Raw genomic sequence first — 17434 nt, forward strand, 5'->3', positions numbered from 1 at the left:
AAGGACTGGGGCGAGCGTACGAAGGGTTTGAATGGTCCGCGGCATTACTTAGCCGGACTATCCCTATTTGTGTACGAATATACAAAATATCTCAGAGTCAAGGGATTTACCCATAATTCCTGCGTTAGCTATCAAGCCACATGCAAACAAAATGTCGACGTTTTCTCACTACAACGAGAGAGGGGTCATTCGAGATATTCAATCTCTCGCGGAAATCATTCATCTCGACCACTCGTATGCCAAGCCATGGTCAGCACATCCCGATGCATCAAAAGTACGTCCAGTCAAAACTTTGTTTCTGCCCAGAGAAGATCTAGAGAACTTGCCTTTAGCAGACGATGAGGAAATCGATGTATGCGAACCGGCTGTTCCATGTTATTCTGCCAACATCATGTATGATACTGCAAAAGCTAAGACAGTTATGGCTGAATGTGAAAAGTTTGTGAGCACTGTGTCTAGTAAGAAGACTCCAGACACATGGGAAGAGCAAATTTCCAGGTAAGGTTGTGTTGTAATATTTGTTATTGCTATAAAATGCAGAAAAGTGTCATCACGGGCGGACGACACCAGTTGACAGATTTGTGACAACTCTGATATGATCCGATGTACTGTATCGTACCTTTTATTGGGTTTGTCAACTGTCAGTGTCAATGAGGCTGTTTTTCGTTTTTGGAGAATCAAGCAACATCGCTTCGTATAGGCTACCAAGGTAAAAGAGGCAGGAGAGAAAGCTCACTTTGACTCAAGTCCATAAATACTTAGTTGTAGAACGAATTGCGGCCGTTCTGCCCTAAGTCGATCCGCATGAGAATGGAAGTCGATCCACCCGACGAACAAACAGTGCATCAAATTACAGAGATTAAGCGTTATTCCATTTTTTATTTCTTTTAGTAATGTTTATAGATATTTGTTGACCGTGTTATCAAAACAACAGCTCATTCAACCGCTGGGATATTTAACTTCTTTGGAACTTCTGTGATCAAAAGTGAAATCATTTTTTTTTTTTTTGTAATAGACACATCGAGGCCAAATATTTGAGATAAAAAGTTGGTTGTGATGTCAGTATACAACTCAGAAAAAAACATCACACCATCCATGTTGTATTTTATTACAAAAACTCATAAAACACTAGTTTTATTTTATGATACCATTTTAAAGAACTCTACACAACTCATAGATAAGATGACATATACATCGGGCACAGTTACTTCGAAATTTGGGCAGAAAGGTCTCGGGTGGTTTGACTTTTGGGCAGAACGACTGGATACCTATAAAACAGATGCAGCTAACTACGCGACCGCCGGACACAAGTCACAAAATTGGCGCTTTTCGCTAAAAATCACTATGGCTATCAAAATGGACGCAGCCTGAAGCGCTGTAACACCAATACAAAATTTCTGTGTCAAGTATTACTTGTACTGCTGGAAACAAGCTCATTTAAAATTAAGTGCATGACTGGAAATATACTGGGGTTGAATTTTTATTTCTGTTTTATTTTCAAGATGCATATTTCAAGAATCAAAAGAGATGTTAACATTGAACCACAACACAGTCAAACATAGTAAATTTTTCTTTTTTTTCAGAAATGGCTGGGGTGCTAAGCAGAGTGTCTTGTTTGACAAAATTACAAAAGTCCTGTCAAACCTGAGACTAGCAAGATTGACCTACGAAGGAGTAAGACTTGTTTATATTATTACCTTATAGAGTACATTTACTGTAGTCAGGCTCTTGTAGCTACTGTAGTGTGAGTGGTGAGGCTGCCCTTTCATTAAACTTACAATGTCCATGAAACTTTAAAAAGACTCATGACAGACCTGATATAGGTCTCTGTAATAGGTCTATATAAGGCTAAAATTAGGAAGGATCTGACATCACTTGCTCATGCCCATTATGCCATGTAGCACGTAGAGTGACAGGGATCTGACATCTTACCTGGAAAACATCCAAACAAATTGGATTGTAGAGAAATGTGGAATTCTTTTAGTTGAAAGGGTCAGAATTCATTTACTTGCTAATGTAATGTCTGCTTTACAGCTTCCCAATGAGCCTGTAATGAGACGTATAACAACAGACAAGGCAACCAAGAGAACAAGACAAATCTTGAGTGAAACAGAATGGGTGAGTTTGGTTTGCTTTCCATTGGTCTCAAACTGTGTCCGTTTCATATGTAATGGCCTAATATAGTAAACCTGAGTGTTGAGAGAATTTACAACTTCTTGCTTGCCAGCAGATCACTGGATTAAATGTTTCTTTTTGACAACTAAGGAATAGAACCTTTCCCCCATGACAAAGTTGCATACATGTGATGTTTCAGTCACAAGTCATACGGCAGGCTGTTGGGTGACAAAAAGGAGGGACAAAAGTCATTAAAAATGATTCTAATAATTGCTTTTATTCTGGTCACAATATTGTACTCATACTTTATTCCATAGGATCCAAATTTAATGAAATGGCTGCACAGTACCTTAGTGGATGGTTTGAGTATTCCTCTGTTGGCTTGCTACCTTGATGTACTTCAGACTCTCAGAGCCAAAGTGAGTCTCATTTCTTATACATTCAATTTCACTGTTTTATTCTCATGAGTGACCAAGACAGAATTTCTCCTTAAAATATTAGTAAAAAATCAAGCAGACAAGTCATGAGAGTAAAGAAAACATTTGAACTGGGAAATTTACCAAGTTCTCTGAACTAACATCCTAAGAATTGGTTGGTAGACATTGGCTTGGGAGAATTAATATTGAGATCTTGGGAGTGACAGGGTTAAAGGTTTAAAATATAGACCATGAAAAGCACTTACAGTGCAAAGTTTAAAAATTACCTGGTAAAATTGTGCTGAATGCCTAAGTCAGTGGCAAGCAATCAGGGCAAGCTGTGTAGTCTAGTTATGGGTGACTTGTTTGTGACTTCTGGTGCATAAAGCATTCTATCCACGATTAGTGTTTCTGGTTTCAGGTTGAGTTGCTCATTAAGAATTGTGGTAATATATCTGAAACAAGAGAAACACAAATCAAACCAGTTTAAAATCAGTTAAATTCAGTGGTCAGTCTGATTGTTAAAACGCTTAAACAAAGTACCGTAAATGTCCATGTATAAGCCGCATCCGTAGATAAGCCGCACCCCCGATTTGGAAGCGCAGAATTTGGAAAAAATAAAACAATATAGTTTGAAGTTTCAATAGAGTTGTATTGCTACAAACAATCAAGGTTTCAAAACACCGACATAGAAGTTGTGGCTATCTTTCACATTTATCAAGTCTAAAGAAAGCGAAATTTTATTTGTCGTACCTTCTTTTTCATTGGAATTTACACAATCTTTAACTTAAAATGCTCTCTCGGTCCGATTTTTCAAGATTATCACTTTGAAACACACCATAAAGTTGAAATTCCTTTGCATTGAAAAAACAAACAAACAAACAAGTGCTTAGTAGCCAAGCTTTAAATGTTGGGAGGAGTCTGGGCCTTTCGACTCAGCTGTTCGGGTATACCACGTGTATAAAGATGTTTGGAAACCCGCAATAGGCGAAAAACTTCATGCAGAACAAGAGCCTGATAATGCAGTTGACAAATTTGCCATGAAGGTAATAAAAAACAAGGAGAGATTCCTTGTATGTTGGTGTTTAGTTGTTCGAGTAAACGAAAGTTAATCACTTGAAAGAACTCTTGGAGAGCAAGATTCGCTGATAAACACTCAAAGACACAAACGGCTCCTTTACGAGCCACCACTCAATGAAAAAGTCAATGAACTACAGCAACATGTTCTCAGTTTCTTTTATGTTTGTTTCTTGGCATCTTAAGGAGTTTTATGAATATTAATTAGGTTTTTGAGAATTCCAAACACAGATGTATCTATGGATAAGCTGCACCCTTGATTTTTGGCTTCAATTTTGTGAAAAAAAGTGCGGCTTATACATGGACCTTTATGATAATATATTTTAAAGGATTACAAAATATTATGTAACCTAACCTGAAATGACAATGAATTAATGTTTCAGAGCTTTTGAAATTATTTCATGTTTATAAAATGTTTAATTACATTGTAAATACATTGTATTCCCTGAAGGTTCCAACACTTGTCGATCGAATGCTTGTTCAACCTTCCAGTCAGCGCCGTGGCTTGGCAGCCAGCCCAGATGCTTTAAACTTGCTTCTGAAAAGACCTTGGGACCCTGCCCATGGACTTGTTACTCAACATAAGCAGGTATCACTGCTCTTTTGATGGCAATTTAAAATCAGAACATATTCATTAAGAGAAAATTAAACAGATGCTTGTGGGTTGAGAGCCTAAAAATTAGAAATAAAATTGCCTTGTTGCGCTAGTGACTCTTGGAAAAAAAGGAAAATTCTAAAATTTTAGTTGTCAGTTTAAACACATTTTGATAGGTTTTTGCTTATGATCTATTGGAGGACAGATGCAAAGATGTTGTTTGTATTTTTACTATATAAAGATCATTTTAAGTACATTTGTGGAGAAAATATCTTTTAACATGAGAGAATAACATTGCATATTCATAATGTGCAAATTTCATTTTGAGAAACTTTGTTTCCTGAGTCACAGTGTATTTTTATCCCTCTCTTCAAAGCGTAAACTACCTGGAACTCCTTTACTCTTGGTTGTGCCCAGTGGCCCAACAACAAGCATCTGTTCTGGAACTTCATCCAAGCGGGCTCGCTTCTGGCACAACCACTTGTCTGTCCTTGGAAAAGTTGTTCCTGTTACCATGCACACAAGCAATGGGGGAAGTGGGGTGTCAATCAGCCAGTGTTTGGATCACATTATCGGTGCTGTTAGAATGAAAGTTTTGGAGGTATGAAAAATCTTTAATTGGATGGTATGCATTGGTTGGTTTTTCATTGCTGATGGTGTTGGTTGGAATGTGAAGATCCAATAGCTATTAAAGTGACCCACGCTTCTAGAGATCTATCAGAACCAATGTTTTCTTGAACTGTTTGAAGGGTCTGATGAGACTCCTTACAAACCCTCTTGCTCGTGCACATTGCTCAAGCCATCATGTTCACCTACAAGGGCAAAGAAACACTTGTGCTGAAGATGTAATATTGAGGGCCTGCTCACAAGCTTAGTGGCCTATCGTGTATACTGTAAGATTGTGTACAATGTCTTGATGTAATGTTCATGTTTGTTGGCCATGGTATTTCTTCTGATATTGAGGAAATCATAAATTTGCTGTCTGGGTAGACAATGAATGGTAAATCTTTGCCAATTTGTAACACACCTCAGGTAAATCTGATTTTGGTTATAATGTACTTTTATCCTCCAGTTAAGAAGTCATTTTCCTAACCGTCCTGTCATTCTGTTGGGCTGGTCTGTTGGCGCCTTGGTCTCGTGCCAGGTAGGGAATAGGGATTACTAATCAGAACACAAATAAGTAGCTCAACTAGTAATAGTGTGCCTAGCCAAGGCATCACAATATTTGTCTTCTTTAGTCTACATGTGATGATTATTGTTAGTAGGTATACCTTTATACTGTAGTTAGGACAGTGCTTTTTTGATCACTTAAAAATGACAGTTTTTTAATCAGAAAATTCAACATTACTACAGGTAATAAATGTCTAGGGAAAGAAAAGAGAAGAAAGGTTATATTCACCTGTGTAGCCATTTTTCATTTTTAAATAAATGCCTAATTATTTAGATCAAATTATTTAGATCTATTTAAGGGAGGTCATTCATGTACTTTGGTTATGTTTAGTGTCTGAAATGTAATATGACCATTCAATCATATTCAGCCTTTAACACTTGATGTTATAATATTTATAACATGGTTGTACTTTAGGTTGCCCTTATGGAATCTGTGTGTGCAGTTGTTTGTCTTGGTTTCCCAATCACTGGTTTATCAGGTGTAAGAGTGGTGAGTAAACAAGTTATACCTGTGATTGAATCAAACCTTGAACACAATCTTTTTAAAAATTATCTTAAGTCCAGATGTGATTAACACATAAATTCATACATTATTTTAAAAACAGGTATTAAGAATACTCAAACTTATCAGCTACATGTAGAAGTTGTGTCTTGATCTAACACCAAATTTTCATAACTAATTTACTAAGAAAGGTAAAGCAGCTGGAGGGGAGAATTGACAATCAGATCTTGGTAGTTAGAGGCTTAAGTAAGGTTAAATAGTGACACAACAGATCTGTGAACTTCATTTCTCAGCTTTGAAAACCACCTGTCTGTCTCACTTTGCTGCGGCTTTCAGACTGATAACCACAGCAGTGTATTTTTGGAGTTCAATATTGTTAATTTTTTTCAATCATTTCATCAAGATAATTATCTCTGCTCAATGTGTGAAGCTCTTTCTTTGGACTTGTACCGTGAGGATAACTACTCAGTGATGTGTTTGTTTCAGGGAGTGGAAGATCCTTTACTGGAGTTGAAAACACCCACTTTGTTTATTATTGGATCGCATTCGACTCTCACGTCACAAGAAGAAGTGGAGGTATGTTTCATCTTTTTTTTTCCTGTCTGATTAAATAGGAACAATTCAGATAACTGAAAAACGTACTTACATTTTATGGTATACAAGATTTCTCTCCTTGACATTGGGCGAAAGGGCGTACATGTAAATCTAGCATTTGCACCTATTGACCAACAAAGACGTAATCCAAATTAGCAATCACGAAAAATATCACTGATATAATCAACATACTATGCTTTGCATGTCACATTGCTTTGTATTTAATCTAACTAAGAAGAATGACGATATTCAATTGTTTAAAAAGATAGGGATTCTATTTCATGTCTGAAAGCAATACGGTACCCAGGACATGAGGAGTTAAGCACACAGTGTATGAAATGGTAGTCATATGCTTTTGAACAGTTCGTTTCAACACATATGTTCTTTTTGTTTATTTTTGTTGTTATTTTAGGAAATGCGCGAGAAAATGAAAACAGACACAAGCCTTTTGGTAGTGGGAGGAGCAGATGAACAGGTTAGTTAGTCTTCTACGGTTAGTCGAGGGTATCGGGGTTTACGTCAGAAGGGGGGGGGAGGCTGTCAGACCATATTGCACTGGTGACTTTGAATTGTGATCAGAGACAGAAAATAAGTAATTTTGAATTGATTCTAACATCATTGTCTGGCTGAAAAAAAAAAGTTACTCGAATATGTTCCAGAATACTGGAACTCACGTCCCGGAGAGTTTTAAATCGCAAAATTTTCTAGGAAAATCGGAGTTAATCTATATGTTCCCAAAAGACTAAATTGCAGTTTTCGTGATGCCATCTTATTTTTGTTCTAGTTGCGTCTAACTCGCGCGAAGAAGAAACAAGAGGGTCTTACTCAGAGCATGGTGGACAGATTGATAATGGTATGTGTCATTTCAATTTAATCTCGTTCATAAGTCACAGGGGCGATTTCGCGTAGAGCAGCCAGTAGCCACAAGTCCAGCTGCTATATTGATCGAGGAGTGTAAGGGTGGATGCTTGTTTACATTTTTCGAGTTTTATTTGCAAATCCAATTTCACATAGAAGTTAAAATGTCCAGTAAATTACTCATCAACAATTTAATATCATTAATCTCATTTCATCGGGAAATTCGGTTCCTTTCTAGGATGAAATCGGCGACTTCTTAGGAATAGTTTTGACGTCTATGAGCAGCAGTAGTTCACATAACAGAAATGACTCTTCGGACATGGACGAAATCGATGTTCGGAAAAAGAAAAGGAAACGATCGGTATCACGAGATCTGTCGTCGGAATTGGAACGCTCGGCGGGTAAGCAAGCACTGACGTCACAAGCATCGGCAAAGAAGTCAACCCCCCATAAGTCTTCTGTTCAAGAACAAGGAAAAACGTTACTCAAGCTACCGTTAGGCAGTACATTGGGGGCCATTAGCAGCGTTCGCTCGCTTAGCCAGCCCAGCCCAGCCAAACGACCGAGGACTTCCAAGTCCAAATCGAAACCAACCAATCCGCCTCCAAGTGTAATTCACGTGACTGGAGCTGCATCTACATCGGTAGTTACCAGTGTTCCTCAAGCAATTCCCGTGCATCCTGGTTCCCTTACTGGATTTCCATTACATGGAACAGCTGTTGCTCGCCAGGTGCCCTTGTCAAGCACGTCTGCAGGTGCACTAGCCACTGCCAACAGAGGGCAAGCCTTCATTTCTTTGACACCGAAGAGCTCAGATCCTGGTGTAAGGGTCACACAGACATTCATTACTCTACCGCGAGGAAGCTCTCCCTCGGTCTTGTCGTCAAATGCTGCAACAGGGCAGACCGTGCAGTATATCATTAAGCCTCAAAGTCAGCGACAGACACCTGTGAACCTCAGCTCTGTTGGTGCTGCTCTGTCTGCTCAGGGGGGTGTGGTACCCACTGCTTCTCAGTTGCCTGTAAGGACCATTGTGTCAGCGCCAGTCAGGCAAACACCTCTTTCTCAATCATCGAGTTCTTCGTTTACTTCTGTTGTGAGTCTCAAAGGGGCCACTGTAACAACGCAAGCTCCTTCTTTTCCATCTGGGGCTGTATCGACGTCAAATACATCTTTATCTGCTGTTTCCTCGCTTGGGAAGTTCTCCCCATCGTCAGGTGTCCTGACCTCTGGAAGGCCTTCTTTCACCCGAGTAGGTGACGCCTCTCAACCGTCAACTATCAGTGTTTTGACCAAGGATGGAAATAAGCTTGTTATGTCCCAAGGTCTTAAAGGATCGTACAAGATAGTCAGTGGTACAGCGCTACAACCTGTGGGCAGTGGAACTAACACCCTGACTGGCCAGACCCAAGTTATGTTTGGGCATCCCGTGCGATCACCTGCTAGTAGTACCCAGACAGTGATCAATCAAAAAGGGCCAGGGGCACCAGGAACGGTTGCCACCTCGCTGCCCGTTAGTCTCGCTGCTTTAGCCGGAAAACTGAATAGTAGCAGCTCAGTTTCTCAAGCCGGTGGAAGAGTTACTCTTGTCCAAAACACGCGAGCACCTACCCTCCTTAGTCAGCCAGTTAGGACCGTTCCCAGCCAGGTGGTGTCTGTGCAGAGAACAGTACCTAGCAAGACTACCAACCCCCAAGCTTCAGTGGTACCAAACCTCCCAGGTGCGGTGACAGTGGCGAGATCAGCAGTTACCCAGATCTCTAGAGTCGTCTCTTCCGGGTCACCAGTTACTTATGTACAGTCTGGAACAGCCATTCTGACCAGTAAACCGATAAGTTACCCTGTAGTTGGTTCACAAGTGACTTCCATGGCAGCCCCTTCTTTTGCTGTTTCTTCCACGGCAGTATCTACTGGCAAAGTAGTGCCATCAGTGCAAGGGGTATCAGTCAGTAATAAGGTTGGAGCGGTGACAAAAACAGTATTCAGTGTGTCGAATGAGAAAAAGAGTGATTCTCAGCCTTTAAATGTCGCGGTCATTCCAGGCTGTGGCGGAAATCCTGCTCAGCAAGACACGAAAACAGTACCAGTGGCTCAGGTGGCTTCATCAGCGAAAACTACCGTTACAACTCAATCGGAAGTGAAGAAAGCGTCGCCTGCCTACCCTGGGTCCAACGATTCCGTCCCCAAAGAGACGGCTTCGTCTTGACCTTTGTTTTCTACAAAAGAAAAAAGAAGAACTCTGAAGATAATTAGAATACTTATCTCAATGATTCGATTCCTCATGAATAAAAAACATAGTCTCTCTAGAGTTTCTGGCCGCGTGTATTCAAACTCAAGTTTATTCTCACTGCACTGTTCGAGCTTAATCAGTCATTAACTTTATGATTGTAGTTTTTGTGTCTATTAAAAAGACGTGCAACTGACTTGAACTCGTGACTGAGAATCCTTGTTTGCTGGCTGACGGTTTTTTCGTATTCCACTGCTATTTTTGAGTTTAAAGCCTGTGATTTCGTGGTAGGGATGGGACTTGTGATTGGTCACGGAAGTTCTTGCCACTCCCTCGACCAATCAGACGCAAACCTGAAACCGACTGCGAGTGTCACGACTTCGTCATTCCCGATTTCCCGCGTCCCGTTCTCAAGAACTAAAATCAATAGCAGCGAAGCAAACTTGCGAAAATGATTATATCAAAATGTGCCGATGTGTTTCGTCGGGTGAGCATAGACTTCTGCACAGGTGTTTACGTTACAACGAGTCAAGAGGCTGTCCTGATACCTAAGAGTTAACGTGTTTTTATATTAATCATAACCATTATCACAATCTGCACAGTTGTAATCAGGCAGTGTAATCGGACAGTTGGCTGAAATTGGACACCTGTAATCGGACAATTGAAGCAGCCAATCATATTAAGTCCACTCAGCTAAATCCACCAGTCGCAGAATTGATCACAATAACCATAGCAACAACCACGTATCCAAAAACAAACCGGGAAATTTCCAAAATAGAGGAATTATTGACTCGTGACATTGTCTCTGCCGGACATATTTGTACTAAGTATATTTGTTTTTTGGAGATTGAAGTGGTTCCTGTTGGTAGGACTTTCTGTCGTCCAATTCTGTTTGTAATTCCACTCGTGATTAACAATCCCGCTTCGCAGTCGTCCGATTTTGTTATTCACTCCTATTATTATAGGCCGAATTGGACTACACTCGGTCCTGTTACCATTATAAACTATGGTGTTATACAAGGATTTCTAACCCTGAGAAGAGCCATAACAACACACGTGGAAAAATATCGTATTTTTTCCACGCGTTTGATATCGCCAATCAGCTGCTAACACGCCACTCGCCTTTCGCGCCGCTCGGTCAGGTTGATGAATGAACCGCAAAGCCTTCACCATTCTCAATCCAAGGTCGTTTGTCGGACGTTTAAACTTTTCTAGAAGGGGAAGAAAACCAAAATACGGAAAGAAAAACCGAAAGTTACGAATTCGGTGGCTTTGATAGTGGCATTTCTCGAGGCCGATTTTGGCTGTGCACTAAAAGATTTCTTCTGTCGGTAAGGACCAAGTCAATAACTGAGAATTTTGCATTTTGAAAATTACGCCCATAATTTGTTTGTGTAGTGTTTCAACGCATTTTCTCATCTTGAGCCTTAGCTCCAACGCACTTTACGATTTTTGTTCGGGGAATTGTCGATCCTTTGATTTTCATTGTGTCTATATGTAAAACAAAATAATACGTGGTTGCTTGTAGATATGAAATTTATCTTCTCGTGTTCAACTCGACATCTCACTCGTTAGCTGCGCTCACTCGTGAGCTATCGAGTGAAACACTCGAAGAGAAAATTCGTATCCCCGCGTGGCAGGGATACGAATATCCTTTAACGCTAAATGCACGTTCATCTTCCTGTAAATATGGGAAGAGAGTTAGGACTTATCAAGCGTAATACATATTCTCGACCTTTTTGATGCAGTGAAGTTATCGAAATTTCCCTTCATCAAGAACAGGGCTTTAAACAGCATTGTACTGTTTCGAAACCGCGACGATTGTTTGTAATTTGAATTTTATAGTTTCAATATTTGCGTTTACTTTATAATTGTTGCTGCTCTGAAAAATTGTGCTTCTCGCAGTTAAGTTAGACGGTACAACCGATTCCTCTGACTGACAAGTGCTTAGCTAAATCTGTAAGCTTGCTCCCTCCCCCCCTCCCCACCCTTTGAAATTACTGTTAATTTGTTAATTAGTGTATATTCGAGACTGGCGCTAAATTTAAGGCTATTTTTTCACTTTTCCTCGAGACTAAAGATTATTGAAGCGGATAAAATTCACTAAACTCTTCATTGTTCATGTGCTTAGACGTTTCCGAGGACACTTAGTTAGAAAAGGGGGGGGAGGTGGAGGGTAAGAGAATACTAGAGATGCAAAGATATGACAATTAGTAACAGAAAGCGTAATTCTGAATTGCAAGGTAATACTGTTACTCGCGAGAGAATGGATGAGATTCATGGTTTGTTGATGGTATTTTTGGCGTGTCTCGCTCATGCTCAGTTAATGGATTAAGCAGGAATTAGATGTAAGACTTAGCACGAAACGGAAATATTCGTGATTCGAATTAAGAGCCTTGAAAGATTAACCTTAGTCTCTTATGTTATTCCATATGCATCATGAAATGAATCATCCTTTCTCATCATGACAAACGCTTATTCTTTTTCAAATATGCTTCAAGTTTGACCAAGGAAAAGAGGAATTTGCAAAAGAAAGCTGATGTGTGGAAACAAGTCTTTCGATGTTAAGCGACGGTCGCTTGACAAGTGATATCTCGCCGATTAATTACATCCGTTGTCGTGAACATTATCGGCAAGAGATAGACGGATAGTCATGCAAGTGACAAATCGGCTCTTTTGGCAAAGAAACTTTGCAAGTAAAATGCGTCTTGACTTCTGAACAACGGCAGAACATTCGTCGATTTTTATGCTTTTTTGTTTGCCTTTTTCGGAAGAATGGATGGCTAAAAACCTTCCTCCTGGACTAAGACCATGCTTGACTCGCTAGAACCCAAAACGTAGAACCCCTCTGTTACCTGATGCACAGTTCACTCATTTTTACGCATGGATGGAAAAAGATCTAGATTAAATGTGTCCTTCCATAAAGGTGCATTCCGCTCGAATCCTAGAGGCTTTCACATCAGAAACTCATCAACACAAACGCTTAATTTTTTTTTCCTTTGATGGGTATGACGGATAAGTACACAGGGAGCGGAAGGTCGGGTTATCGGGGTCAATGTAAAACACGAGGTCTACGCCGAGGTCTGCAGAGGACAAGGAGTGCTTTTCGTAAGTTGATGCTCTGAAAATGCGGACAGTTCCAAAAAAGCATTACTGAGGTTGGACCCAAAGACACGCTCGTGCCAACTGATCTGCTAGTTTAGCTTCCTCAAGCATTGGGCATTTCAAAATCTATCTCTTCACGGTGTTTCTAAGCTAAACTACCCACTTCCTATGTTAATACCAGTATGAAATGTCGTCATCACTTTCAGAGATCTTTTAAGGTTCGGGCTGGCTGGATCGTGTTAATAAGAATGCCGGAAAATGTTTATTTTTATGGTCTCATCTTGTGGGTAAAACGGAAATATCCTATTTTTTTAAGGCGGGTGTTGGCCTATCTTTGTAGATATCAAAACTTTGCTTTAAGACACTCAAGCAATACCTAACCGATCACCTCGGTAAATGTTTACAACTTCATTAGCAATGTTGTTAGAGATATTGTCTAGAGATATATATTTTTGCAACATTTCCATGATTTTTAACAGCCGGAAATCGTTGATGACTATGCAATTCCTGATTTACACGCAGTTTTAAGTCAAAAGTTCCAGTTCGGTTGTCATAAACTATAAAGGCTTTACTAATGCTCTTTTTCTTTTCTTTAACAAGTGTTTTCCATAGTATACGACGCAAACCCCATACTTGGTATATCCTGAACCAAGCCCGAACCCTTTTTTATGTCCCATATCTCTCATCTACCTTTGCCTCTGGGGTTTTCGTTGTTACCCTTATGAGTTAATGAAGTCTAAAAGGAACAGTCTATAGTCTACTTGTCGGGGTGATACAGCATAGCTTTGGCGCAAGGATAGAGCTTCAGTGTGTAATTTTACGGATAACTTAAAACATGTTCTTGAAAAACTGTGTGGTATGGTATGAAAATAGCGGAATGCAGGTGGATCCAAAAACGGCTCAGTTAAGATGATAATTAACAGATAAGTTTTGGTGTGAAGTGTCTCAAAGCACTGCCGCCTGTGCTCATCACGCAAAGACATGACTCAAAGTCCATGGGGATATCTTTACCTCAGATTTTTGTTGCTAGGTTATTTTTTCCCCGGCCAGAGAAAAATATGCATTATCTATCCTAAGTTGAATAGGTGGCAATTAACAAACATTTGTGTTTATTGAAAACAAAGCTTTGTCCCTTTCTCGTGTGGAAGTAACCACAAAAAAGCTCTTTAAACCAACTCTGTGTGGGAAACATAACGAGAGTTCGGCTTTGTGGTGTCATTAAGATAACATACCGTGTGTGGGCGCTTTGGTCAATTACCAGCGCTGACTTCGTCTTACAGGAAATAACTAACGTGCCGGAGAGGTACACAAATTATCTCCCCTCTAATGATGATTATGCTCTTCCCAAAGCAAAGTCCGCTGGCGCCAGACGGCACGGACAGACACTTGATCTATTTGTAGTGGTGCGGATCATGCATTAGTTTCCGCCAAATCAAAGATTATGCAACACCGTCATTAGGACAATTGTATAATCAAGGCGCCATTAAGGTGCCAAATCTGTCTGAAATAAGAATTTTTAGACGATTTTAAATACTCTCCAAGTTGACTTAGCACCATACAGCTGCAGGTCATGAAGCCCCTATCTCCAATCAATCGCCCCGAGGTAACCCTGAAGAGATCTAACATGTTGCTTAGTGTCTCAGTGCGTAGATGACACTGAAAAGGGATAACAGTATCAGGGTTAATTTAATCAAGAAAACCCGTTTAAACATAGGTGATCCGTTAGGTTGTTTGACTCCAAGCCACCCAGTTTCTGGTGATCCCCCAAGTTACTTTACTTGATTCTGCAATAATCACTGCATTGAAAAGCTAATCGACAACTTACAGCAGCAGTTGTACAATTTATATAAGTAGAAAATTGAACCATCCTTATGTTATTCTGATGTTATTTTGAAACCACCTAAATTTATCTTTTTTTGCCATTTCGTACATCATGTTTCACTCATCTTGTATTACTCTGGTTCCTTCTGGAATGTTCCATCATTAATTGACATTATGGCCGTTAGTCACTCTTCCTCTCCCTTGCCACCCCACTCCTCCTAAAAAATGAAACGCAACTAAGTTTAAATAAATTTCCAGAGACGCTTGGGTTGATGTATCATTTAAGTTTACACCACACAGGTGAGTAGTTCTTTCTATACGCGCTCATTGGCTAGCTCAGAAGTAATTGGCCGAGTTTTACTGCCTTCGGAAAGCCGAGAAGCAGTCAAATGGCTTCTTATTTCTGACGGATATTCAGAGAGGAAATAAAATCATTGATTTATTTTGAATTCGGTTTTTATGTTTTAAATTCAATTATACTTAATTAATCTTTCCAATGTCTTGTCCTGAAATGTTCCAGGGTTTCGGTCAAATGTCAAGTATTGTAAGAGTAAAATGAGAAACATCTATGGCCGGTCATTTTCAAAATGAACTTATAAATAAACTTCTGGATGAACCGAAAATTGATTAAAAGGCGGTCCCGTTAAACAATGATTTAAGTTGATTTAACTTAGCTCCAATATTTCGTAGCTCTGTTTCCGGTAGGAAATTACACTCACTAAGGAAATGACATTCAGGAAGTTTAACAAAAGCAACCAGAATTTTTCCATATTCAGAGGGGCGTAAGTGGATTTTTTTCTGTCAAAGAAAAACGCTTACCACGAAAGGTCATTGCACAGCGAGAAATTGAGCAATTTGATTCTCCGACCGCATTTTGACATATTGTCAGTTTTAAGGCAATTTTTTGATCTGTTAGTTAATTAGCTTGTAGGGTATCAAAAAGACACTTATAATTCACCTCAGGGTCAGGGGATAAGTCAGTATTACGTAAAATATAACATGGAAGGAGAGCAAAGGATCTTCCTTGAAGCATCTAAATTACAGTCTATCTAAACTACAGTCTATCTATATTGCAATGAAACCTTTTCATTTTAAGGGATTAGAAAATTGTTTTTATCAAGCAAATCAATAATGGTTTTTCATCCACGGTAGTGCAAGGTGTACAATTCAATAAAGGAAAGACTTAAACGCTAAGTTAATCGATCTTTTTTTAACATTCTTGTGTCAGTGAAAGTGAAATACTGTATCGTAACACATTTACTGCGAGCCGTTGATGTGTGAGGAATAAATATCACACAGGAGTAGCTCGGAGCAGGAGTTCTCACACGAGAAAGTGAGTACCCAACGAATAATGTGAATAATTTTTCAAAGGTAAACTATCTTTCATCTTGTTATTAAACAGAGTAAGTTCAAAGGTAAGATATTGTAGCAATTAGTGACCGTCTGGGAGATTTACAAAACACGACCGCCTCAACAATATCATGGCATGATCATACGGAGTAGAATAGTCATTCTCAGTACATGGGTACAATTGGTTTCGCATGCCCTCAAATGAATTCTTAGTCCTTGACAGTGTTCTTCGAAACGACATCGATGCTTTGTGTAGAGTTCATGTAACATCTATTACAAGAGAACGAATTTGTGAACAGCGGTGGCATGACGTTCATAAAAGAAAGATTGTAGCAAGTAATGAATGTAATCTCGATGAGTCTTGGTTGAACTCAATATATACTTGCCATTTACATTTCCGTTTCTCAGGAATGTTTATTATCAGGCAAAAGGTTTTATTGATTTTCTTTAAAAGATTTTCAGTACGAAGTGTTAGATCTCGCCTCAAGCGATTTTTCGTTTCAAATGAACTGGATTAGAACCCTTGAGAGAGGCAATTTAAACACAAAAATTTACGTTTTGCTTACAATCTTGTGATTTATTTTACCTTTCCGTAAAAAGAGGATTTCTTCTGAATGCGCGAAATAGTTGAGGTTCCATTTAACCCACACATTAACCGCATGTTACGCTCTACAACTTAGAATATACATGTAGAAGTTTCAGTAAAATACACTTTTTCGACCTTTTGAATCCCTGTTAGCATCCGTTTATTGATGATACCCTACTTATAAAATAAAGTTGGGCAAGTATAGGAATCCAAAAGGTGTTACACACTTGTCCTTTGATTATAACAGGAACAAAATATCAGATGACTCGGTGTTCATCTTTTCACTATAATATTATTTTGGACGATAGGAATAGAAATTTTTCGAAGGAGTCTTTCCACGTCCTTTAAAATAGATGTGCCTTATTAACCCTGGAAAACGATCCAATGCATTTCTCTTCATCCGGAATAATTATAGATCTAAACTGAACGGATCTTTCTTAGAAAAGGAAAGCAACTCCACAATTTTATGTATGATTTAATAGATAGCTGCTGAAACAACAAGATCGTTTGAGATCTAGAGCTATTACATGAATAACGTTGGCTTTAAGGAAAAGTTACAAGTGCTTTGTAGAACAGTTGCAATTCTCAGCTTGCAAAAGCGCAACCTTCTTCTATGAAGACTTTAGATTTGATTTAATGTATTAGGCTCTGGTGTAAAAAATATCAATTTCTATTTTCCTTCGATGGTAACATTTTTAAAGTCTTTAATTAGAATGTAGGTTATTTGCCAAGAACTCTTCTTTTTTATTGTTGCTTTAAGAATTGCACTCGTTTCTTAGCTCTACTTGCATTTTTAATTCATTGTTCTGTTGAAAATTGTTAGGAGTAAACCAACTATTTAACCTTAAATGTACTGTTATAATTGTTTGGATACTCATTCTTGTTACATCTTACCAAGGCATTAACGTTTTTTTTTTCGGTCATAAAAATATGACCCTTTTGCATTTGCCCGACTACATGATTCAGAGCAGTTTGCCTGTCGCGCTTTCAATCTCTAACTCTGGGCAATTTAGTCAGG

The 17434-nt window shown here is 39.1% G+C and overlaps 1 protein-coding gene across 1 annotated transcript; it reads left to right on the plus strand.

The window, feature by feature from the left end:
* The first annotated feature begins 132 nt into the window (after positions 1-132).
* LOC131786325 (KAT8 regulatory NSL complex subunit 3) lies at positions 133-9914 on the plus strand. Its single transcript, XM_059103367.2, has 12 exons — positions 133-498; positions 1584-1674; positions 2035-2118; positions 2433-2534; positions 4060-4197; positions 4580-4804; positions 5276-5347; positions 5789-5863; positions 6362-6451; positions 6882-6944; positions 7254-7322; positions 7566-9914. The coding sequence occupies exons 1-12, from the start codon at positions 152-154 to the stop codon at positions 9531-9533; spliced, it is 3324 nt and encodes a 1107-aa protein (XP_058959350.2). The 5' UTR covers positions 133-151; the 3' UTR covers positions 9534-9914.
* Positions 9915-17434: the final 7520 nt, after the last annotated feature.

This window comes from Pocillopora verrucosa, chromosome 1, assembly GCF_036669915.1.
Source record: "Pocillopora verrucosa isolate sample1 chromosome 1, ASM3666991v2, whole genome shotgun sequence".
NCBI classification, from domain to species: domain Eukaryota; kingdom Metazoa; phylum Cnidaria; class Anthozoa; order Scleractinia; family Pocilloporidae; genus Pocillopora; species Pocillopora verrucosa.